Source organism: Rhinolophus ferrumequinum, assembly GCF_004115265.2.
Source record: "Rhinolophus ferrumequinum isolate MPI-CBG mRhiFer1 chromosome 5 unlocalized genomic scaffold, mRhiFer1_v1.p scaffold_110_arrow_ctg1, whole genome shotgun sequence".
Lineage (NCBI taxonomy): Eukaryota > Metazoa > Chordata > Mammalia > Chiroptera > Rhinolophidae > Rhinolophus > Rhinolophus ferrumequinum.
In genome coordinates, this window is record NW_022680355.1 from 13,500,932 (window position 1) to 13,527,310 (window position 26,379).

General features: G+C 37.4%; 1 protein-coding gene across 1 annotated transcript in view; it reads left to right on the forward strand.

Annotated features, from left to right (window-relative positions):
- Nucleotides 1-26,379, forward strand: part of TAF3 (TATA-box binding protein associated factor 3) — a 147,357-nt gene that overhangs the window by 109,466 nt on the left and 11,512 nt on the right. Inside the window, exon 4 of the mRNA XM_033100610.1 lies at nucleotides 9,485-9,567. Coding sequence (XP_032956501.1) covers nucleotides 9,485-9,567 — 83 coding nt within the window. The remainder of the gene's footprint in view (nucleotides 1-9,484; nucleotides 9,568-26,379) is intronic.

Below are 26,379 nucleotides of genomic sequence, written 5' to 3' on the forward strand. Positions count from 1 at the left end.
CTGTCTGTTAATTGCACTAGTCTCTGGCAGTTTTAAAAAACCTGTAATCTTAAACTGTGAATCGTATTTGTGTAATTCTCAAGTCTACGGCATACTATTTTGTACCCAAATGTTGGCTACCCGGAAAAGACAGCTTCCATTTTTCTAAGTGGCACTATTCTAAGAGGTTAGCGAGGGCCGTGGAGTCCTTCCTTACGCATGCGTTTTCTTTTTGGCGAGCCATTTTTGCAAGTATGTAAGGTTGTGGCTGTCTGCTACTTTCTGTAGCATCTCTTACCCTTCTGTTTTCTGCTTTAATAAGATTAGGACATGTTTCTGAGTATCTGGGCTGATCTGGCAGCCTGGCTGGTGGGCAGAAAATAATTCCAAATATTTTACAATGTACAGAAAATATACCAAATATTTTACTACTTCCAGAGAGTACAGTCAAAGCAGCTGATACCCATCCTGCAGCTTTGTAGAAGCTAGGACCTCGGTCCTTTGGTCACAGGAGGTGACCTCTGCTTCTATGGCTTTGCTCTTCCGCCCATGGCTCTTTGGATTACTGTGGTTGACAGGTTGATTTGAAATTTTCTTTTAAACCTTCTTAAAAAGTATCCAAGTGTCCATGGTACCATACCTACAGATGAATTCCCAGAGACCTTTCCTCTGACCTCTAGACACAATCCTTTTTGAGGTTGGCTGCAAAATAATACACAGTAATTTTTTCCACATAATAAAATACATGTTTGGCCTACAGCACATTCATTACCAATACTTTTGCAATATTTTCAATTTCAAACCTACCTAGAAATAGTTGAGCTGACAAGAAGTGATGGCAACTCTCACATTTTTCTGCCAAACTTTAATTCTTTCTCTAATAAATAGCACATGGCTATTCTAAAATATGAAAGAGTAGAATGGAGATTCTGATATTAATAACTAAACATCGGCAAGCTAGCAAGACACAGAAACCCAACTCTTATTTCCATTTTAAAAATCATTTTATCGTGACGTTATTTTTAGGTAGTACCTGACACTTCCACGTCTCTTATTTTCTCCTCCTCACACACCCGTGACCTAAGTCCAGCAGGTATTGTTATCAGCATGTGCCGATGAGAAATTGAGCCAAGAGAGTGACTTGTCCAAGTCAAGGTCACACAACCAGCAAAAGCCAGGTCATGTACACACAGATATACTTCACGTTTCAGAGTGTTTACTGCTAGACATCTTGCCTGGCAGCAGTTAGTCACTTATCCATCGTGTACCTGGTAACTTGGCAGCTGAGCCCTCAGCAAATCAAACAGGGTACTGTTGCTTTCATCACCATCTTAACTTTGGAAAGTCAGTGGAGCTGTTTCAACGGCCATTATGAATTTGAGTAAAGCCCATCAGATTAGCTTGGTAACAGCAGTCCGTGCCTTTCCTCAGCATCTACCTGACTTTGGGAAAGAAAAACCCCTTGGCTGGAGGCAAAGGCTCAGTTCCGAGTTGGACAGAGTCCCCCTACTAGAAGCCTACAAGTGCTTGTGTCGGTTTTGATGGGTTATAGTTTGCGTAAATGACAAAAGGTACAAAATTACAAAGTCAGGTATCTTATAAGGTCTTTAAAAATAATAAACAATTATTAGAGTTAAACCTGAGTTCAAATCCTGGCTTTTTTAGCTGGGTGAAATTGGGCAGGTTACTTTTGTGTGGGGTAAATGAGGTAACCCCCTGAGATGTGCTTAGTGCTGTGTGTCTGGCACGTAGGTAAATGCTCAGTAAGTGGAGACGATGGTGATGGTGCTGGCAAGTGTTACTCCATTTTGAACCAACCCCTAAAAGGTACAAACCTAGAGTTAGCTGCTTCATTGGACTGTACAAGCTAACTTACGTATGACAGGGTGAGTCCGCTATGGTTACGGAGTTTACAAATTATTTCTGCTTCCTTGGCATTCTTTTAAATTTGAGCTTTTTATGTAGATAGGGAAGGATAAAAGCTAGTGCAACCCTTGGACATGCCGTCAACAAGGAGTAGAAATTGAGATATTGACTTAAACATTGACTTCTTTTTCAACCCCACTTAACCACCTCCAGTCCCCCAAGTGTCAAGCCGTATGAGTTAATGAAAGTAGACCCCCGATTTGGGTTCCATGTGATCTAAGAAATCTGTTACATATCCACAGAAGAAAGACGACAAGAGTAAGTCAGAATGAGTCGTATCTAAGCTGCCCCCAAGAAAATGTCTTCCGCCAAAAGAACGCGGGCCACGGTCTCATTCTTTCTTCTTCTCATCCCGACCAGCTCATAGGAACAACTCTCACGGACGTTGACCCAGAGCAGCCAGCAAGGGCATTGTTTTAATACAAGAAAATGATGATCCCCTCTAGTTACTTTCCTACCTGTAAGGTTTTCACCAGCCACACCCACGTTTGTCAGTAGAAGAACCAGTAACAGTACCATTAAATGGGGGTCTGCATGGTAATCCTCAGGTACTTCATCTGTGAAGCAGGGGTATGATAATCAGTTTTTAAAAGCAGCAGAACAGTAACAGTTAACATTTATTTAGTAATTACTATACGCTAAACACCATGCTAAATACTGTGTATAACTTTAATTCCTTACCACAACTCTGTAAGGCGGTCACTATAATTATTATCACTTTAATGAGAAATTGGACTTAGAGAGATTAAGAAGCATGCCACGATCACACTCCCAGGAAGAGATTGAACAGGAGGCACCCTTTCAGCCCAGGCCGTCAGATGCCATAACTGATGTTAACCGCTGCACTCGCCTACACTGCATAAAAAATGGATTAAGCGGAACAATGTATGCAAGGCACCTGGTTCCGGGATGGGCCATCAGAAGGAAAAGTTTTTCTAGTAGTGGTAATAGTCCAAACTATGGTGATTTATGCACAATCTCTCCGTCCCCCTTTATGGGCAATAACATGTATTGGTCAAGGTTAGAGTCTGGTCTTTCACCTTTTAAAATAGAACCAAACTTTTTGTGGACAACATATTAAGAGCAATTATGTTGAGCAGTCTCAAACCGTCACCATAATGGCTTTCAGCAGTGAGGAACCTAACAGTACGTTTCAGAGCAGTTTAAAATTTTCATTTGTGTTTGTGTCAGTGTGTGGATCGCGTGACTTAATTTATGAACCATGGATCTTTGAGGTCTAAATGAATGTTACAGGATGACTTTAATTAAAATTTACTCTTAGTTTTTTAAGTGTTTTTGTTTTTTTGGAAGGAGGATCACTGTTAAAAAATAAATAAGAAATGTCAACTATAAGTGAAAAAAAATGTTTAAGTAAATAAATAAGGAAACATCTCATTTATGTTAGTGGAATCAAACAGTTGTACATATAATCTTATATAGAAGATAAACCAAAATCCATTCATCAAACTTGGAAATACGTCTTTATGCTCTTAGTTGAGTATAATCTAAGAAGTCACGGTAGGGTTTCACCCCCAAAATGATGAAGTCACAAGCTGTAAATCAATAAGCCCAGTGCTGGCCCACAGAGCAAGGGCTTTGGCCGTCAGACTGGGCTCTAAGTTCAGCTCCACCACTCATTGGGTACCCACCAGCCTCCCCTAGCCGCTCTGACCCTCTGCTTCCTTCACTGTCTCTTTCCTCCCACTGAACACTGGGAAAGAGCGTTATTAGAAAGCAGGGTTTACCTCTCTGCCTAAAAGCACTGGTTTCATACCTTCTCTAAGAGTATTTTGGCTTAGTAGGCCTTCTCTTCTGCCTTGTCATAGGAAACAAGACAAATTTGTGTCATTTAAGATGAGTAGGTAATGATAACAATTCAGAATTTTCTTACAGCTAACCAATAATGTTAATAATCAACCCAGAGACGACAGATTTGCTTGTAATGGAAAGCTCATTGATTCTATAAAGGATTCCGCAAATTTTTATCCTACTGACTGATGAATTGTTTCTGTTTGAGCTAGCATCAGCTACTGAATGAACTAACCCAGGTAGGAATAAATGATATTAGCAACTGCCGCTGTCTGAGTGTATGCGCTGGGTACTTGCCAGACCTGGCCAGGATTCGGTAATTCATCCTCCCGGCAGCTCTGCGGGTTTGGTGCTGTTGCCCCTGTGTACAGCTTGAGAAAAACAGAAAGGTTGAGGAGCTCGCCATAGCTCGTGCATGGAAGAGCTGAGACTTAGCCCCCATCCCTCAGAGCCAAGCCTGTGTCCCATTGCCCAACATGGCCTTCTCAGGCCAGCCACCTGACAGAAGCTGATGGCTTCACACTCCGGGCAAGGTGACATGATTTTAGAAAACTTGAGTCCCTGAAGAGACGTCGAAGAGCTGTTCAACTGCCATATTTTAAGGAGCAGGCATTGGAGGCCCTCAAAACTTGAATGACCTCTGTGATCAAACAGTTAAAAATGTTGAATGTTTCTTTAATCTATCCCCAAATCCCTTCGTATTTGTCCCCAAATGATCTTTTATTGAACTTAAAAACAGTTTGTTCTTTAGAGAATGATAAATAGTCCTACTGGTTTGTGTCTTTAACAAAAGGTTCTCATCGTTTTCCCTTCTATTTAACGTAATGTCTCATTTCCAGTCTTTTCTCATCAGCTTTCTTAATTAACAAGTGAAATAAAGGGTTTTCGGTCAGTAAAATAATCCAGTAAAAAGGGGAAATATTCCCTTCCTGTTTCTTTTGACTGTGTTACAAGAGGAAACCAGTAACAAATATTCAGTAATAATATTTAAATGAGTATGTTTGAATTTATAGTTTACCAAAGGCCATCTCCAAGTCTTCATATGAGTGAACGCTGAGCGCTAATGAAAGCCTGGGTTCTATTTCATTCATCCTTGCTGGATCCCACTTGTTATATTTGACCACAAAAGCAGCGCTCCTTCCTGCCTGTCTTTTTAATATTTTAAACAGTGTATGAGTGTTTATTTAGTTAGACTATATTTCTAAATGGAAATAATGTAAATACCTCAATTGCTAAGAAAGACAAAAAGATGCTTACCAGTTATCATAGCAGAGCATCCATAATGGTAGGTTATTAAATTTGGCTTTTCATCAGGACTATTTCTGGGTATTTTTCTGACAGGCCAGTATAGATGGGAATCTCAACTAGTGCTGGCAAAGCTTGCTGCTACCCTACTTAGCACACACATACGGGGTTTTCTTTAATGAAAGAAGTTGAACATTAAAAAAAAAATGGAAAATAAAAACTTGGCCAGATTATATTGACAAAGCTGCCCATTACCTTTGCAGAAAGTCCCTGTCAGAAGATAAACTTTAAAGCTGGAATGCATGAAAGAGTTCCAAGATAGAATTTAAATTTAAACTGATTCTTTATAGATAAGCTTTTTAAAAATCCACCTCTTTGCTTCAAGTCAGGATTTTAAAAATAAATTTCCCCTTTAAATCTCTTGAGCGATTTTCATTTTTTGCAAGGCCGCACTGCTGGTGTCCTGGAAAAATGGAGAGTTAGAGCTTTATCAGTTGGTGCCCTGAGGTATGTGGCAAAGAAGCTAAATCCTTGAAGATTAGCAAAAAAAATGCAACACATGGCAATAAGGGGCTTATATGACTACTAGTATTAGTTCAGGTGAAAGAAGTATTGCTTATACATAAAACTGGACAAATCCACTGACAATGTATTTTTAGTTAGCTACAAAGGAGTCTTATATGACTGGACTTTGCCTCTTTGGTGAATTGGGAAGCTTATAATCCACTGTAAATGCTCTTCTGTGAGCCCCAATTCTCAGCGTCTCTCAAGTGCTGTTCTCTTATTTTAACCCTTAGAATCTCATGTTGTCCCCAGGTCTGGGCTTCATGCCCTTAAAAGGTGGCTTTAGTCATGTTGTTTAAATAATTGAAGTAATTGTCATTTAGTTTGTGGCTTTCTGGGAAGGACACACGAGAAGTTGTTTTATGACTGTAGAAAACTTTATTTTGGTAGGCATCTGGATAAAGTTAATGTAAACAAAAGTCTGGTAAGAAATTTTTATTTAGAAGTACTTCCCATATCTATATTATTAGCGTCCTCGTTAACCTTTCTCAATACTTGCTTGAATTTTATCTTTAAGTTAAAATCTGATTTAGCGTCTTTAACAGTGAAATTAAAGTATTTGATGTCCTGGTTTGTCTGGGACAGTCCAGTTTGCACCTGTTATGTGCTGTAAATAATAGTGCCCGCTTTCACTCTCAAAGGTGTCACTGTTTGGATGATATGGTCATCCTCGTTACAGGTAAAACTTTGAGCTGAGATAACAGATTCTAAATCATTTATTAACTCAACAGATTTACTAAATATCTGTTGTCTTCAGGGCACATTTATACCATTTTTAATCTGATTTATAAAATGTATCTCCATTTTTGTTTGCTTATTTTCTTTATACAGGGTATCATTTAACTTTTATTCTTTGTCATAAATAGACCATGTCTTGATTCTTTTGCCCTGCCAAGCCACTTAAGACAGCGTCAAAAACCCGACCAAGTTGAGGTGTGTGGTGGTGAGGTCAAAGTTCATCTCAATTTCCATATCTAGTTAGCCTTCCATAGAGAAAAACATGTTTCACAACCAAACCTCGCCATCTCACAAAGTACATGTCAGTCATCGTAAAATACATTGACAGAGAAAGTGAACAGCTCCATGCAAGACATCAGCATTGCCAGAAAAAAAAAGACTCAGTGTGTGGCAAAGAGTCGAGGAGCTGTATGGTAGCAGGGGATGAATTTGGTGTCAGGAGCCCTGGACTGAGATCGTTTGGTTACTCACTGTGTACCTCTGGGCAAACCACTTACTCTGCCTGAGCCCTCCATACGTGGGGATGCTGATACCTTCCACACCTACCTTATGTAGGGTTGTGAAGATTACATTGGATCGTGTGCATGGGATGCACTTTGTAAAGTACTGTACAAGTGTGAGTTATAATTGTGGTGTAGTATGGTCGTAGAAATGGACCAAACGTACAGTGTGAAGCATAATAATAGTAAAGTATATTTTTTAAGGGTATAACAGCAAACAGCCTGATTTTTAAATAAAGCTTAAGAAAGGGTTATTTAAATGCTTAAATAATAGTATTGTGGGTTGAAGGAGAAAGAAATATTACTCTCAATACCTCATCACTTATGAGTATCTGACCCGAAAATTTTTTAGAATTGAATAAATCTAGGAATGTTATATAATTTTCCATTCATTGAATAAAAAAAAAAACTATTCAATTCTAGTTTTACTATTTGTGTAACCTTAGAATGGAAAAGAGAAAGGAAATGGAAAAGAAAGGACAAATGATTGCCTTTTGATCAGTTTCCCTGTAAAGTGGAAACCATAATATATACCACACATGTTTGTTACAAAACCTAAATGAGAACACCTGAAAAATAACCAAGCACAATGCCTGGCACATAGTTAGTGGTTTATAAATGTTTGTTTGTTTTGGATATACTTGTTTGTCATCCCAAAGATAATACTGGAAGGTGAGAAGAATACAGAAGCCTTAATAGTTTACAAAATAGACTGGAGCATTCCAGTTTGGTTAGATGTGGATGGAACTCTTTGTGCAAAAACAAAAAGAACCAAAAAAAAAAAGGAGAAAGTGAACTAGTTGTACATGGGTCTTGTTCTGCCACCACTCCAGTGATTCTTGATCCCATAGATCATAGGGCCCTGAGGAAAACCACTGGACTGGACTGGACTGTCCAAAGAACTTGGCAAATGAAGGCGCCATCTGCCAGAAGTGAGACCGTCAGGAGGGTTTTGTGGGGAAGTTGATAAGTTAAAGTTTAGATATGATGAGATGAAATAGACATAAGATACATGGCTGAAAATGTTCAGTGGGCAACATTCTGTTTTGGCTTGAGGTTCAATCAGTGCCAGTCTGGGGGGGTAGAGTTTGAACACATGACATATTTAACACCTACAATTAAAACTATGGACATGGATGAGATCACTGAAGAAACTGTAGAATGACAAGAGGAGAAGACCAAGTAAGGTCAGGCCCAACAGAGGATTTTGTAAAGGAGAAGGAGCGAGCATAGCAAGATCTATAATGCAAAACCATGCTGAGACATGAGGAAATGGTGTCCAGAAAAAGTGGTTTTAGTGGCAACGTTGGGGCTGAAAGTAGATTGGAGTGGGTTGAGGAATCAGTGAATTGGAGACTGAAAAATGTGAGAGGTTGTTGGCTGGAGATTAAAGAGAAGGTAGTTTTTTTCAAAAGATAGAGTCAAGCACATTCAAAAACTAGATGAAAATAGTGAATGGAACTGAGAAGTTGAAAATGCTGTAAATAAAAAAGCTAATGGATGGAGGAGGGTTCTTTAGAAGACAGGAGGAGATGGATTCTAGTGTAATTGGGGATGCAGAGAAGTTCATGGGGAGTTGAGAGGCCTCCTGCCCAGTGGTCGAAGTCTTACATCTGGATGTAACAATGGATTAAAAATGAACTTTGGAAGGGGACAGGTAAAAGCATATGAAAACAACGTGCAATATATTATAGGAGGTCTGACAATTAAGTTCACGTAGTTGTCAGACCTATGACACAATACGTTGAGTATTATGTTACATATTCACCCTCCTTTAAAACCACCAAGCTGTTTCATGATGAATTAGTTCTCGAGTTTGAACTAGATAATCAGTGGCTTGCTACTAGTTGTCATAGTGACTAGCAGTGTGTATACAGTAGTACCCCGAGACCAGGGATATTAAGTCCCTGGCAGTGCCTGGGACAGTCCCGTTCAACAAAAAACCGCCCCACCAAAAGTGGCAATAAAACCCCTGTTGAAAACGCTGATAGATAATAATTTGGATTGTATAGTTAAAATATTTATTACACCGTAGGATCTTCAGACCCAGAATTATGAAAAACCCCGTTAACATCCTACTTAATTTGTATATTCCCTTTCTGGCTCTTAGCTCAAATATTTGTGAGACACTTAACTTAGGAGCCATTGTTTCACCACAAATCCTTTCTAAAACTATGTATGTTTTTTCTTTTCCAATATTTCAGATCTTTGTACTATTAACCAAAAAATTGAACAGTTTAATGCTGTAATTACACTTGGTGTTTCAGGTTTCTTATATGATAGTGCAAATTTAAGATGAGTTTAATGTTTTTCAAGTCCCATAAGTAGATAGATGTCTTTTACCTTATGGTGGAGATATCATTGTATTTTTTTTCTACTCATGGTAGGTCTGGCAACTACTTAAATGCTCCACCAAATGGTCTAGATAACAATTTTTGTTTAAAAAAATGCTATCAGTGAAATGCAAGAAATTATCCAAAACTAAGAAAATACAAAGATAACTGCCACATTTCATTAAAGTGTGTAGAATATCTCAGGATGCCAGGTAGCCGTCAGCCGTTGAGAAATCAAAACATTAGAGAGCCCAGATTATCTTTGCATCTAGCATGTTAACACATTTGAGGCTTAAACCTGCTTATCTGGTTTGTGGAGATGGGGAAGTAGGAGGTACTTCTGTTGAAAAAAAAAGTACATATTTAACTAGAATGTTCTAACTTCCACAGATAAAAGTGGAGCCAGTTGTTCCAGCCCCAAGTCCAGTTATCCCCAGGTTGACTCTCCGAGTTGGTGCTGGCCAAGACAAGATGTAAGTATAAACGTTTTCAATTAGAATGCAATGAATTGAACTGAATTTTCTCTACACTTTCCCAATGGATTTAGAACTCAACACACCTTTTCCAGATATGAACACGTAAGGTCAAGGTTTATTTTGAGAATTCTTCATTTTCAAATTTTTATTGCTTTCTCTTTCAGAGTAAATGCATATTGCTTTATTTAAAATATGGGATCCTTTTTTTTTTTTTCCTACTTGTTCTTTTTCTCTGTTTTTAAAGACTAGCACATGATGTTTCTGCCTGGTTTTTACGGTTCTCGTTACCTGAACACTAAGAAACTGTATTGAATAGACTAAATGCCGTATTACACTCAGGCAGATATAATGTTATATCTTCCCGATATGTATTGTCTGTCACCATAACAAAGAAGAGATTCTTTTCTTTCTCAGATGGTACATGGTTTTATTCTGTACCAAAGATACTGCCAAAACAAAGATATATAATAATAACAACTGAAGTCTTAATTGTCTGCTTTCTTGTTGTTATTTTTTTATTTTTGTTTTTGTTTTTTGTTAACAGAACTGAAAATGTAAACCCTGTGTGCTGTTTGTGTTAATTTTCATGGAATCATCATATCAGCCCACCCTTCTTTAAGTAAATTAGTTGGCTATGTTTCTTTTATTCGTTTATTAAGTATGAATTAAGGCTTGCAGTGCTCTTACATGACCCTAATAAGGTGATAAAACATTGATTTTTTTTTTTTTGTAAATCATGTTGAGATCATTCTCTTTATTCTAAAATCATACTATATATCATTTAAATGAATTTCATAAGTTAAATGTACAAATTTACAACCTTATTTTTTACCAGTAAACCTGAAAATGGATTAGTTTACATTGCAGTCAAATATTATGTAGAAAATAGGCTTACAGGGTATTTAATTTTCATTTGGTTTTTAACCATAAAAATGAAAGTAGGACCTCTCCACGGATTTATACAATAGGTAGGGTAGACAACAGAAAACATGCTTTGTGTTCTCAGTGGTTCATTCCATCTTAATGTTTTATTTATTTATGCTACTGCTCTGTTAATTCCACATGTAATGCAATGTTAATAAAAGGCTGTTATCATTATGATGAATGGTAGAATAGAAGCACATCTGGTCTTCTAGGAGAGTGTATACTCTTTTGAAGACTGAAAGAAGAAAATCCAATCACTTCTCGGCCTTTTGGCTAAGATCAAGTGAAAGAAGAAAATCCAGGTTGTTCGTTCTTTTCTTACCTAAATTATCTGTATAATTTCCACAGTCCTCTTTTTGTTTGTGTCAGTAGAAACCTAGTCAGTGGGTGGTAGTATGGCTGACAAGCTTAGACAATGTAACAAAAAGACTGTAGATTCAGTTCTTGTTTGACCAGATACTGGTATGCCTGGTGCCCTCTATCTTACCAACAAAAATTTGAAGAAATTTATCCTTATCCCTCAACCAGTAGAGGACAGAGGCTGATGAGCAAGGAAACCCAAGCAGAGTAACTATTAATACTGTCTTCTTGGAAATTCTGTACTTGAACTCCTGTCTCTAAGGGGAAGATGTTCTGTTTATCATTCAACAAATACTTTTCTCCTACCAGTTCATATTTATTCTGTTTGCTCAATTACTCACCATTACTGAGTCTCTACCTCCACACACAAGTTTGGCTTCTGCGTTCCCTTTAGAGAAGTAAGGTTCGTAAAAAGGCATTGACGACAATAATCATCTCATCCATCCTTACACATTTTTCAGTCATTCTGTTGACTACTTTTCTCCTCTCAATAAATCACTGATACACCTAAGACATTGGAAGATGTGAGGAATAGATCTTATTGTTCTGGAAGAAAAGGTCCAGTATTGGGAAAATGATAATGCTCCGACATTCTAGATAAATTGTGTAACATTATATGACATGTGAACTTGCAGATACTTAGGTAAATAATCCCCATGTTATATGAATAATAATCATTTGACAAAAGTCAGACTCATGGAAATACTTATAATGTATAAGTACTTATAACAGAATAAATTAAGTAAAATATATTACATTTTAAATTAAAATGAGAGAAAATGAGGCCCAACACAGTAATAGCGTATTATGTAACTTAGTAAAGTTTTTTGTTTGGTTTGTTTTTTTAATCTAAATCAGAGGTCAGCAAACTATGGCTCATGAGCCTAATCCATCCCATGCCTGTTTTTGTATGGCTTGCAAGCTAAGAATAGTTGAGAAAAATTTAAAAGAATAATATTTTATGCCACCTGAAATTAAAAATAATCTCTTATTGTAGCATAAGGATACATGGCTTATTTCATGGCAGTGACAATGGGAAAGAGACGGTAGATTCATACAAATGTGCTTTTACTTAGTTTGGACGCACTTGGGGGTGTAATGATACTCTTTTGAAGTGAAATTAATGAGCAGTCTAGGATTCAAAAGGGGGGGTTGAATAGTCTGGGGAGGGGGTTGTTTATTGGTGAAAAACAGGCATAGAATAGAGTCTTTTGAAATTATAGGAAAAGGAAAAAAGCTTTACAGGGTTCAAATTATACCCTCTCATTGAAAGATCTTTAAGACAATATTTAGTTTCTAAATCTTCTTAAATAAAGAAGTTATGTCTTCTGCCCTTGATCCAGGAAAGTACTTTGAGGTTAGATTATTTCCTCTAGTCTCTGTTATTGTTCCTTGAAGCAAGACAGAGGTACCTTGTGTTTGTCTTGATTGAACATGCCTGGAAATTATATTCTAAAGGGTCTTGTGGTGGGTCAGTACCTCCTCCTGATAGTGTTAAAATTCAAGGTGACTTTGCAAACACCTCAAATTCCTTTAGCGTGTACCTCAATAATGGGTATCCAGAGTTCCCTCAGTCTGTATTGAAGAGGACGCTAAAATACTAACCTGAAATTACAATATCAGCACCTGTAAAGTTTATTGGAGTAATACCAATGGGAAGAAACAGCACATTCAAGGAAATTGCCAACATGTCTGAGTCTGGCCTGACAATCAAGTTTTCCCCGAAACAACTGCCTATATTGATCAGGAGTCTGAGGTGCCACTGGACTTGGTGACAAAGAGCACAACTAGTGTGTGGGGGGGGCGAGTGGCCACACAGTTGTCATGTTATTTGTCATCCCAATCTTCTCATTTACTGAGCTAGTTGGTTTTGAGCAAGTGTAGGAAGAACGGGCTAACTTATGGCATTCATTCATGCATGCATTCATTCATTCCTATGAAGAAAATAGAGCAAAGTAAGGTGATGGAGTATTTAGGGGCAGGGACTGTTTAGATAGAATTGTGAAGCAAGACATGGAAGAATAGGACCTACAACTTTTCTAAGTTTAAATGTGTGGCTATAATTTATAAAGTTCAAAATTCTGTTAAAGGAGCTTCTCATAAAGGTGATTTTAAATACTGGTAAAGTATTAAGAAAAAATGTAAATATATCTAAAGATTTTGGGGTGAAGAGTGGCAGTTAGGGGAGTAAGCATTCCTCCTCCCTCACATTTCTCAGATTCCCCTTTAATGCTGTTCTCTCAGTGGGACTGGAAAGGAAGCTTCTGTCTTCCTCTCCGCGTACTCCTTCCATCTCCCCTTGGGTGGGGCAGCTCTTCTGTCAGTTACATTAGACTGGGCGATGGGCTCACTGTGTTGGAGAAATTGTGAGCTGGTGTTTCTGCTGTCAGGACATTGCTGCCCTTATTCAATGACCTCGTAAGAAAAGGGAATTAATTGGTACGCTTCAAGCATACAATAATGCTCGGTCATTTTTCCAATTAATATCTAATAGCATATTTGATCAAGTGACACAGAATCATTACTGTTGCCTTTCAGAGAACAGTATTAATATCAATGACTCTAAATTTTCTTTTGACTCAGAGGATCACAATAGATAATCTCTTTTACAAATATAACCCCTTTTCCAAAATATGCAAATTATGCTGAAATATTTTCAGTGACCACTTTACTGCTGGCAATTATAGTTTTCTTTCTGCTAAAATTTTTATTTCTAGTGTTAATACAGCCATGAATATTATCAGATTGCTTACAATTCAGGAAATTCTTTCATTGATCAGGTACCTCTCTTAGAAGAGGTACTGAAAATGTGATGCTTTCCTTTTCGTGTCAGTGATTTGGGTTTTTGCTACTCTTTACAGAGTTTAGCTTCTGCCTGGGACGGGGCTTTTTAATATTTGGGGTATCTAAATTATTTATCTATACTATGAAAATGGGAGCAGAAACTTTGCACACTAATCTTGAGAAGCCTAAGGATTTGTTTACTCTTCAAAAACAAAATATTTATAGATGTTTTCCTTTTGTGATTCAAACTTTTCGGATTAATACTTTTTGACATTACAACTAGAAGCAGAGAATAATCATAGGCAATTACAAAATAATCATTTAAAATATTTTTACGAAAACCCATTTTATATTTTTAGATGTAGCCGGACTTCACCAAAAGACATTTAACAGGGTGAAACGTGTGTAGTGGTGTTTTAGTGCTAAGTTCTTGAGAGAAATAATAGCAAATGGTTCTTATTTCACTGTCTGAATTTTCCCTCTATACTTCAAATGTTGTTTATTCATATATAACTTATATCCAGCCTAAGCAAGTGGAGGGTAACTCAGAGAGAGAACATACAATTAAGTTACTAAAAAATCAAAATAGCAAAGTAAGACCAAGGAGAGGAAAAAAGAAGCAAATGATTGCATATCAAATAGGATTATGGCTTCTGGCAATAAGGCAACAAGTGAAGTATCTCTTAGTTTCTCAGGAGAGACAAAGTTTCCCAAGGCACTAAATTTAAAATTTCATTTTTGTGTGGAACCAGATTAGCAGGAACAGTGTCTTCCATAGCAACTTTTACAGCAGATGCAAAGGCATTTTTTATTTTTTTATTTGACGATTTCTTTCACCAACTCCCTACCCAGGGGTATTTATCATGTTTCCCCAAAAATTAGACCTAGCCGGACAATCAGCTCTAATGCATCTTTTGGAGCAAAAATTAATATGAAACCCAGTCTTATTTTACTATACTGTATGACCAGGTGTTATATAATATATAATATAATGTAATGTAATATAACATATAATATAATATAATATAATACTGGGTCTTATATTAATGTTTGCTCCAAAAGACGCATTAGAGCTGATTGTCCTGCTAGGTCTTATTTTTGGGGAAACACGGCAGCACAGAAGCACATTCAGTGAAGAGGATATAAAACAGAGTCTTCTCATTTCTAATTGGAACACTCTCATTTTCTTTTTGTGTGAGTCAGGATTCTTGGATGCAAGTGACAGAAACCCAAATCAGACTAGCTTAAAGGAACAAAGTAAAGGGGGTGTATTTGACTTCAGGTGAGGCAGTATCTAGGGTTTAAAAAGTGTCATTAAGACTCCGCTCGCTTTCTTTTTCTCCATCCTGCCTCTGTGTGGTGGCAAAAATGGTAAAACTTGCTGGCGGCTGATACGGTTCTTAGTGCTCGATATCGCTGGTGAAACCCCTCGTCCCAGCACTGCATCCATTCTCAGTCCCCATGGGAGACTCCGCTGGCCAGCCTGCTTCACCCGCCCAGTGGCAGGGGAGACAGCTTTGTCTGGAGGGCAAATGGTAGGTTCCAGAAGGAAAGGAGGACTCGCTTACCAGGTTAAGGGATGAAAGGCAGGCAAAAACAACGGGTTTAATTCATTTCATTTTATTTTATAGAGGGAAAAGGTAGTCAGATTTAGTATTTTTATAAAAGCGTACTGAGGAAGCAGAGCAAAGGAGCTTGTTGGTTTTTACAAAATGATCCTTTGGATCCTTTAGCAGTAAAGTCCAGAACATTTCAGAGCATCATCCATCAAACTTGGAAGGCCCTTTGCTTTTCTATTTTTAGTTTGTTTCCCTTCCAATAAAAATGCCTGCTTTGGATTTTAAAAAAAAAAAAAAAAGATTGAAAAGTGTTGATAGCTTTGTTTTGCCCTGGTTAACTTGCCACTGATACTGAAACATTTCATAGGTATTTTGCCTATATTAGAAGCTAAATAAAAAGAACAATGACCAAAAAATCTTAAGAATGACTATGTTTAAAATTTATAGCAAATGACTTAATGTTAATGCCAATGAAAGATGGTAACATTACACATGAAATTTCCTAGCAGCTGAACAACTAAAACAAAGTTGTGGATTGCATCCACTATTCTGGCTACCTTATTGTACTTATAAATGCAACACACTCAAACCCATTGTCTCAGTTGTAACTCTGAGAGGAAGCAGATAGTGAAAATTTTTCTTATGCAGGTCTTCAGCCCTTTTCTGATTTTTCCAGACAAGGAGTTCTTGACCTCCTTATGTTACTCTCTCATTTTTACTGACCGAAAATTGTGATGACGTCTCCGAGTTTAACTTCTTCCCCTGACACATTGTAGCTTGTTCATTAACACCAAAGATGCAGTATGTTTAAGAGAAAAAATAGTACACTGTCAGAAAAACTGGCTTTAGGTTTTGGGAAATGCTTTTACTACACAGTAAAACAAGTGGAAAGATTATCATCAAAGCATTTCCATCTTACTTGTAAACAATTACAGCAGTCCTTACACAGATGCCACATTAGAAGACTTGGGGAAATTTACTGGGTTCCATTCTAATGCAATTAGAGCTAATTTTGTTCTTTAAATGAATAAAAGGTCAGCTAGTAAATCTAGCTTATCTGGAGTCCAGACTTCAATAAATTGTTTTATTTAATTTGTTGTAAAAGATCTTATCCTTAATGGGCCTAGGTCTTATTAGTTCACTTAGGTTTTAAAATATTTATGACCACCTTTTTAGATATGATTTGAATGATAGTTGGAAAGTTCCTCTCTGCAGTGTTATCGAGGCGCAAGATCACTAATTGAGTGAATATAGGGAGGTACTTAAGATTTGTTATCTAGAAAAAGCTGATGTGAACCTCCAGAATTTAAATGTTCTTTAACCTGTGACAGGCAGAGATAATTTAGCTATACCATGGTAACCTTTTGGATATTATCTGACCATAATTTCTCCTGAAGATCAAACTACTACTCACACTTTCTAGGGTTTAAGAAGAATGCATACCTACTGAGGACGCTTAGGCACTCTTGTGATTACTGACAACCCCGTGGACAATTTAGATTCTTTGCCTTGTATTATCTCTTGTCATTTTATGGGGCTATAGTAATATGAAAATACTTTAGAAGGGCATAGTGTGATGTCTCTTCCTTAGTCCCACTCCCGCCTTTGTACTTGGTAGCTCACAGATGGATATTCGTGTCACTGCATAAAGTCTATGGTTCACAATATCACAGCCTTTTAAAAATGTGGGTGCCAAAGTCTCAACACATAGGTTAAGGGATATGTATGTCACTGTGAATTACGGACTAGCTGCGTGACCCCTGCCTGTTTGGATTTCCTCTTTTGGGTTCCAAAACTATCTGTCCTCAGAGCTGTCCTCCGGGCTCCAAGAAGGAGCACGGCACCCTCCCTGCTTTTAGGGTCAGCTTCTCCCCTGTGCCGCTCTTCATCCCCAGCCCTCCTGCTTCCCCCCTCCACCCGCCTGTTATTTCCTATCATTATCGCCTCTCCTCTGTATCTTCCTCTCCTTCCTTTTTCTCATATCTGTCCTTGGGCCTTGTATTTTCTCATCCGACAACCTCTCACCTTCACCACGCCTTCCCACTAGATGAGAGAAAGGCTGTATAACTTCCTCTTCTCATTCTGACTTCTCAAAACTTACTATTCATGAAAGTCCTTTCTATGCGAAAGCAACCAAAATGATTGCTCATTAAGTACTTTATTGAGTTTATTTCAACTAAATTATTTTTGGGGTGTGTGGGTAAACATATCCTTTCATCTCATCTCATATTTTGCAGTTTAACAATTGGACATGTGCTTTTCCAAACAAATTGTTAAAATTCTCTTCCCTCTCGTTTTGGAAGATCATTTTTATTATCAAAGATATAAGATCAAACATAAATCTAAGAGGAGACTGATACTATAACTGTCAGAAGCTGATATATATCATACTGTATATATTAAATGTGTGTGTATATATATATGTATATATTTATAAACTGTCAGGAGTATAGAATATGTATGTGATATATTTACTTATTTTAGCACACATAAAAATACATATGTGTGTGTGTGTGTGTATATGTACATATATCACATGCTATAAATATATTTTTTTCCCTGCTATTTACAGAGGAAGATAAGAATTTATGTTGAAGCATGGTGATTTTTGGTGAAGACACAGCAGCTATTATCAGATTTTAATATATTTTAAAGTAGTGGTGCTGGATTTTCCAAGCATGACTTCAGTAATAACTGAGTGTATAACACTCCAGTGAGATACAAATCTCAATCACAATCTTGTTCATTTTTCAAGTTCAGTGAATGTCATCTTATTGCTTTTAATGTTTTCAAAATACTTGGATATTATTTAATTCTAGAATGAATGAATGTTTATCTTTTATGGTTAACTTGCAACTTTAGCATATTTTCATTTAAAAGCATCTTTTACTAGGTAACATCCTCCTCTGTAGACTGGGCTCAGAGAGTAGGAGTGAAAGTGAAGTCTCGTCTGTGTTGAATGTTCAGTTTCCTTTGACTTAGCTTTTTCTACTACAAGCACCCTCTTATTTGCTTGAGAGAAGCAGAAGCCTTTCTGAAATCACAAAATCTTTTAGAAGTTCTCGTTCCAGAGCATTTGGTTTTTGAAAAGAGCCCAGACAGGGCCCTGGACAAACCCCTCAGTTTACATTTTTTAAAAACTGATCTACATTTAAAAAATACTAATTTTGATTGTATACATAGTACACCTATGTGGAAGGAGATGGTACAAATGATGAACTTGAATCAGCTGTTGGTTCTCTTCACAGGAACATAGATATAAATAATCATAATAGAAGGTAGAAAGTGTTAACGCCTATCAGAGATACACCTAGTTCAGTGTTATTACTTGCAGCCAGGAAGGGTTAGAAAAGTCTTGTGGGGAGGAGAATTTGAGTCGAGTCCTGACTGATCTGTAAGATTGGGAAATGGAGAAATGTGAAGAGGAAAAATAAAAGCAAAGATCTGTGAAGGCCAATCACCAAAGCACATTTTGCCCTGAGAAGGTTCAGTGATATTCTGTTGCTATAGCAGCACGTGTGTGCCCTTGGCTTTGTCGTGTCTTAGGATCCTCAGTCATTCAGGATCAAATGCATCTTACCAACATTAAAAATTTTTTTGATGATGAACATTTTCAAACAAAAGAAAAAAATAATGAACTTCTGTATACCCACTACCTCATAGATTGAACATGTAAAAATTTCGTTTTGCCACAGTTGCTTGACCTGATCCTTCACTTTTTTTCCCCGCCTAGAGCATTTCCAAGCAAATCCAAGCCTACTGTCATTTTCTTGTTATAATCAATACTATTGCCTACATCAAATAGGTGAACATTTTTGTTGCTATTATCTAAACCTGCTCCCCATTCAGATTTTTCCATTTGTCTCAGAAATATCTTTTGACGGTTGGTTTGTTTGAATCATGATCCAAAGCAGACATGTTTCATAAGTGCCTTTAATCTAAAGCTCCACACTCACACACTGTCTCCCCTTTTTGCCATTCGGCTTGCTTCGTGAAGAAAGCAGATCATTTGTCCTTACTTTCGGGATTTCTCTGTTTACCTCCCTGTGCTGTTATTCAAATTGTTGTTCTCTCTCAAACTGTTCTCTCTCTACAACAGGCATTAAGCTCTAAAGACTTAGCTTTCTAAAGATTCGATGAGATCAAACTCACTTCATTTTTTGACAAGGATATGTTGCTGCTATTTATTTCTTACTGCATGTTAGTTGGCGCATAATGTAATTTCATTAGGAATTGTGAAATGGTAGATTTTTTAAAATTCAATCATTCCTTTCACGTTTATTAGTTGAAATTCTTCAGTAAAGACAAATTTTTCTTCATCAACTAGGACATTTTAGTTACTTTGAAATACAATTCTTATAGGAAAAGCAGGATAAAAGCTTAATTCTTCCTTTCTACTTTCCATATTTCAGTGTAAGAAGTTGGTGGAGTTGACGCCATTGTTACCTCCCGTGGTGATTGTTGAGTTTGGGTTTTGGAAAGACTCCCCCTCTTCCTTTCTCCTCCCCTTATTCTTTTTAATATTCAAATTGTCTCGTTTTGGCCAATGGGAACTCCTTCCTGTTGTCTTCTGGATTTTTACATAACCCCCGTTCATCTCTGAGAGCTTTCTTACTTTCTGGTACCAATGTTCCAGGATTATCTTCTGTATTTCCTGCCGCAGACCTGGAATGCATCATTCCTTCCAGGAACACTGGTGCCTTCGTGTGAGGATTGGTTCTTAGGAATCACAGTCTGGTACGGAAGTGTCCATTGCTCCTGGGAAGTCCTTGCTCCCAGACCTTGACAAGGGACAGAACTAGGAAGTAGGTGTTTTTGAAAAGAAACAAATTATGAGTTGACAGTGTCATTTCCAATTGATAAGACTATTGAATGAAGTTAAAGATTATAATTTTTCTCAATCTGTTTGTTCTTAAAATAAATCCACTGTAGATATATGACCAAAATATTGTCCTCCTAAAGTCACCTGAAATGACTTTTGTTTCCTGTCTGGTTGTGTGTCACCAACATGACATACATTGAGTTTCATTCATTCCCGCTTATTTTCAACTTGCCGGCAATTTTATTAATTTAATTTTCTGAATATGTAAAGCATTTACTTGACTCCAAAGTTGAAACTGTATAATAAGAGATGTATTCAAAGAAGTCTTGCTTTCATCCCTTCCCCTCTACACTTTACACTCCTTTCCCTATCGGTTACCATTTTTGTTTCATTTTTTTCTTATCCTTCTAATATATCTTTTTGTAAATATGAGGACATATGCATCATTTATTATTTGAGTATTAATACCCTTTTAGGATATTGTACAGATTTGAATAGTTGACGGTAAAAATATAATCATTTGGGTATCTCCTTTGGAAATGAAGATTCTACAGTGGCTGTATTTTCCTCTAATTACTTCATGCAATTTGTTTCATGTTTCAAATAGGTTGTGCCTGAATTAAAAGATAAAGTGTTTGCTACTTGATATGTATTTGGGCTGTGACAAGATAAAATATCCATTTTGTGAGATGATGTAAATATTCAAGAGGCAAGCCATGTGAGCTTGAGGAATTAAATCCATTTACAGCTGTGTTATAATTATATGAATGCTAAAAGTTGAGCTGGGAGGATCAAGAATAAGAAGTAATGATTGATTTGAAGAATCAACATAAAACTGATTCTCATAATTGTCTTTGGGTATTTGTTCCTTTTATTCAAATGTGAAATATAGAAATGACTGTGTTGCAATTGGCATTTTAAGTACTGATAGTCTAAAATATAATTTCTCCTAAAGTCTGAATATTTATTTGTATACCTCAATGAGATAAATTAAATACTTGGTATATCTTCTGTTTCTGCATAACAAATGACCCTAAAACTTAGCAGCCTTTTTTTTTTTTTTTTTTTTAATAAATTTTATTGGGGGATACGGGGGAATGGTGTGTTTCTCCAGGACCCATCAGCTCCAAGTCATTGTCCTCCAGTCTAGTTGTGGAGGGCACAGCTCAGCTCCAAGTCCAGTCGCTGTTTTCAATCTTTAGTGCCCGGGGCGCAGCCCACCATCCCATGCGGGAACCGGCAGCCTTGTTGTTGAGAGCTCGTGCTCCAACCAACTGAGCCATCCGACCGCCCCTCCAGCAGTGGCAGCTTGTTATCTTCAATCTAGTTGTGGAGGGCGCAGCTCCCTGGCCCATGTGGGAATCGAACCAGTAACCCTGTTGTTCAGAGCTCGTGCTCTAACCAACTGAGCCATCCGGCCACCCCTTAAGCAGCCTTTTACAGTGATATACTTTTATTACTTTTTGTTTCCTGTAGGTGAGGAATCTGGGTGGTTATGACTCAGCTCTGTAGTCAAGTGATTGCCCAGGGCAGCCATTGTTGGAAGGTCTCACCAGGAATGTGCTGTGGGCTCACACGCGTGGCTGTTGGCATCAGGTCTCAATTGCTGGTCACACGCGCCTTTTCCTACGGCAGCTTCGGTGTCCTCAGGACAGAGCGGCTGGCTTCCCCATTCTGAGGGGACCCCACCTTGTGGGAGGACTAGTGGGTGGGACCGTAGGAGGCTGGCCGCCACACGTGGGCTTAGTATTTCCAGGACTTATGAAATAAAAGTAAGAGAGCAAAGCTGTGATGTTGTGTTAGCCAGTGACCCAACTATACGGTTTGATAGTAATATTGTATAGTGAAATCTCAGTGGTCTTTTTTTGTTTGTGGTAAGGAGGGGTTCCTTTAAAATACAACATGGGCATCTGTTTTATGTATTATTTCCAAAGGTGCACGCAATTTCTGAGATTGATTAAAATTTTGAAAGTGAGTTGTGGCTTAAGGAACATATTTTTCATCAGTGTTTTGTTTTTCGTTTTTTTCTCCCAAACATTAGAGAACTTCCTTGTTCCGAAGTTTATGTAAAATTCATGGAGGTGATCACAATAATTTTTACCTATGGCATCGTTTTGTTACCATTTAAAAAGGGCTGTTCACTTTTACGGGTAAATAAGTAAGCCATTGTGGGGGGACTTTTGAACTTCGTGTGCAGTTTAGTAGCCAGTTAGTCAGACTTTGATAATTTAGATAACTGGCTTCATAGTGTTTGCACACAATAGCTGAATAATGAGGATCATTAAACTCCCTGTACAGACATATCCGAATGGTGTTTGCCGCTAACCTCGGAGGCTCTGTGGCTGGAGAGGTGAGGATTGGCTCTTTATTGACTTGTCACACTGTGAGTTTGTATTACAGGCCACACAGCTCATGACCCATTCTATTTATTTCACTGTTTGGTGGTGGGGAAACAGGTAAAGAAATCCTGTTGAAAATCCCTCCTTCTGCACGTTTTATGAATAACGCCAGTGTTTATAGCAGTTAGGGCACTCTGATCAAATCCTCCAAAAGATGTAATGTTAGCAGCATGGAGCCATTGTGGGCCACAGCTGTGGGCGGTGTTGGTTACTCTGCGAGACTTTGCTTATTCAACAGAGAGTGCTGGAGGAGAACTTGCTGTGCAGTTAAATAGGAGGGAAAAAGTGATCCTTCAGGGAGAAAAATATGGAGAGGCAAAACACTGTTTAGCGGTCTGCAACAGTAAAGATTGGCAAGGATGGCCGACAGAAATCTAAAGTTATTTTTACGGTGATCCTATTAGGTACGTGACGGCAGTTTATCGCACAGGTGATGAGAAATTATAGCATGTCTTACTGTTTATATATATTTTGGTGTCGTGTTCAAAATTGAAAAGATAATAGAAGGATTGTTCGTAAAACTGTGTATCCATTTACCACAAAAGTAACTTAAGAGCTAAAATCGAAAAAGAACTTTCAAACTCTAGTGAAGAGTCTCAGGAAATTCAAAAGAGCCGGGAAAAATAAGTCACTTTAGAGCCTACATAATACCAGTCCAGTCTCTGGGGAACAGAAAATTAGGACACGTTTCATCTCGTCAATACTGAATATCCACTTTAATGTTTGTCCTCTTGCCACTCAGAAAATGCGAATGAGAAATATACAGTTTTACAGGAATAATTGTATTGAGTTGGAGGGAAATACAAGGCATGTTGGAAGGATTATTTTTATTAGGAGTTGTTTTCATCCAAATGCCATTTCTCAGAATTGAGAAATAAGAAGACATGTATACAAGTAGATATTTCTGAGATTCCAGGTACTGCCCCATAAAATGAGTCAACAATCCATTTCTATCCACGGGCTGTATTGCCATTCTCATGGGCCCCATTCGCAGGCCTTATACATAAGCGAGAAATCTAAGAAAAAGAGAAAGTGAAAGGGGATTGGAAAACAGCCAGGTAAGGCAGATAATATTCATTGTGTGTCTGGTATAGCTTAAAGCAACTTAAAAGCATTTCCAGACGACAGAAGGAAACCTTCACAATGTGCTTGTCCTGTGGTCATCATTCGTGGCCTGATGATGAGGAATTAGAATCCATGCTGGTAAACAGAAATCCCAGTGGTCTTGGATCTCACTCTGGAAGCAGCGTGGAAGGCAGGCAGGAAGGAAAGAACAGGGGACATTGGCCTATTTTAAAACATTTTAAACAGACAGAAATATTTAAAAGTGAAATATTTTCGTAGCATTCTCAGCACAGTAGTAGGCATTAAGCTTATTAAAGTTCATCAACTTTATTGCAAATAATTCAAATAATTCAAAGACAAATAAGATGCACACCTTCTAAGAAATGGACTGCCAAATGTGGGTGGTAATGACAGATATGCACATAATTGGGATATGTTGCAACCGCGGATATTATTTTTCTTTGAGAAGACCCAAGACAATGAGCCAATCTTAATATCTAAAGGCTCTTCCAATGTATGATTTTAATTGTGTACAAAAATAGCATAGTTTTATGGTATTCTCCTCCCTGACTCCTTTTCTTACTGACCTCTGTTAATGATGAGACACTCAGTTTAGGTACACTAATTGAGCAGCTTTTTGATTGAGTTCGGGACTTTTATTCCATGAGTTTACAACTAGACCACGGTCAACATTCGCTTGGAAGGCTTTAGCCAAGCCATCATATTTTCCCAGTGATTCCTTAGGGTATAACATATGTACCCAAAAGGGAACAAATTATAAATGTACAACTCAATTAAACCATTGTTTAAAAATTCCCAGCAGCCTTTTAGATGTGCATATTGTGACAAGTTCTTTTATTCATTATTTTCGTGTTAAACATAGATAAACCAAATGAAAAAAAAAAAAAAAACACCTGTAGTCCCATCATGTCTACAGCTAACTTCTGGACATTTGGGTGTATTTTTTTTTAAGTACACACTCATACATTCTTGCTTGATTTTTTTTTTTTTCCTACAAAAATTGGATCCTATTTTATATACTATCCATAACCTTCTTTTGGGTGCGTGCGTGTGTGTGTGTGTGTGTGTGTGTGTATTTGTGTATTTGTGAAAGAGAGAGAGAGAGATCTCTTCAAATGACAGCATGGTATTTTGTTCATTATCATTAACTTAACCAATTCCCCTATATTTGGGTATTTTAAATTATAGTCATTTTAGTTCTTTAGATTTTTGCAAGTATAAACAATACTACAAATAGTATTCTTTACCCTGTATCTTTGCATAGCTGTCTAATCATTTCCTCGACACTTGAAATTGCTGGTCAAGACTTACGCATTTTTAAGGTTTTGGTAACCATTCAGAACTACTGTGCCAACCACCCCCCCCATTCCCCCATCTTGGTATCACTAGGTGTTGTCAATATTTTTAATCTTTACAAAAAACACACACACACCCACACAAAGTATTTTCATGTTGTTTTCATTTTCATGTCTTTGATTACCATGAACATTGGACATTTTTTTCCTGTCTATTCGCTGTTTGTGCTTCTTTTATTCTGTATCACCTGCTTGTATCCTCTACTCATGTTTCAGTAACAATGTTAAGTCTTTTGGATTTGGATTTGAAAGAAACCTTTATATAATAATGACTGAACCCATTATCATGTATGTTGCACATAATTTTCTTCATTTTGAATTTCCCTTTTAACTTTGCTTTTGACATTTTAAAGATTTTGCACAATCAAATCAGTGTTTTCCTTTATGGTTTCTATCCTTGGTGAGATGTTTAAAACATCTTCCCCATCCCAAGATTAAAAACATACGAGTATGTTTACTTACGTTTTTTGGGTAGTTTTATGGTTTTATGTTTTCTTTTACCAAATCTGTAATCCCTTTGAACTTTATGATTTGTGATACAGCTGTAATTTGAGTTCTTTTTTCCAAATTAGCTACATTGTCTTGCAATTGCATATGTAATTCTCATTTTCATATGATCATTGTATATTAGAGCACATGAATATCAAAAAATCATTGTAGATAATAGGTTCAGCTATTACCTCCAACATTTTCCACTAGAATAGCTGACAAATATATAAAGTTGAAATAAAGTGATAAAAGGAACATATTCTTTGCAAGTAGTTGCCTAAGTCCCATCCATCAACTCTGAGTAGGTATAAGATAGAAAATGTTTCTCTCCAGTAACTTCTTGTTGATATCTTAGATTTTCAGGCTATTTCCGCCTCTAGTCACAGTAGATCACAAACCTGTTTCCTGCTTCCTGTCCTTTTGTTCTCTCCCTGCTCTTTCCTCCTCCCCCCAGTGAGCCCCAATACTGAAAATGCCTGTGTTTTTCCCAGGTTCCTAACCTAAATCTGTAATTCCTTTACTTTTTCTCATTCTTCTCTCTTCTTTTCTTTTCCCTAATACCCCATATTTCCCTCACCTGTCCTTTACCCCCTCTTCCTTTCCACATCATACTGCTTATTACTATGCAAATTTTCCTGTATTTTTTTTTATTAGTTTCAGGTGTACAAATTAATGTAATAGTTAGACATTTACACCCCTCGCAAAGTGATAAGCCCCCCTTCCTGTAATTTTTGTTGGCTAGATAAATGATGTATCATTTCTTTTAGGAAATCACTATTTTCAGAGCCAACTTGTTTTGTTTGTTTCATTAGTCAAATTAAATATGTTCAGATTTCTAAGGTGCCTACTAAATGCCAGTTGCCACGTGAGATGCTGAGAAAACAGAAATGAAAAGGCTTTCCCGTTCCTTTGAAGAACTACCAATATAGCAGGAGTAACAAATATGTGCCCAGACTGTTCAGTTATTCTTCAGTCGTGTAAAATTTGTTTGGTCTGTGTTTTTTCAATGTATTCTTGATGAGTGAGTATTC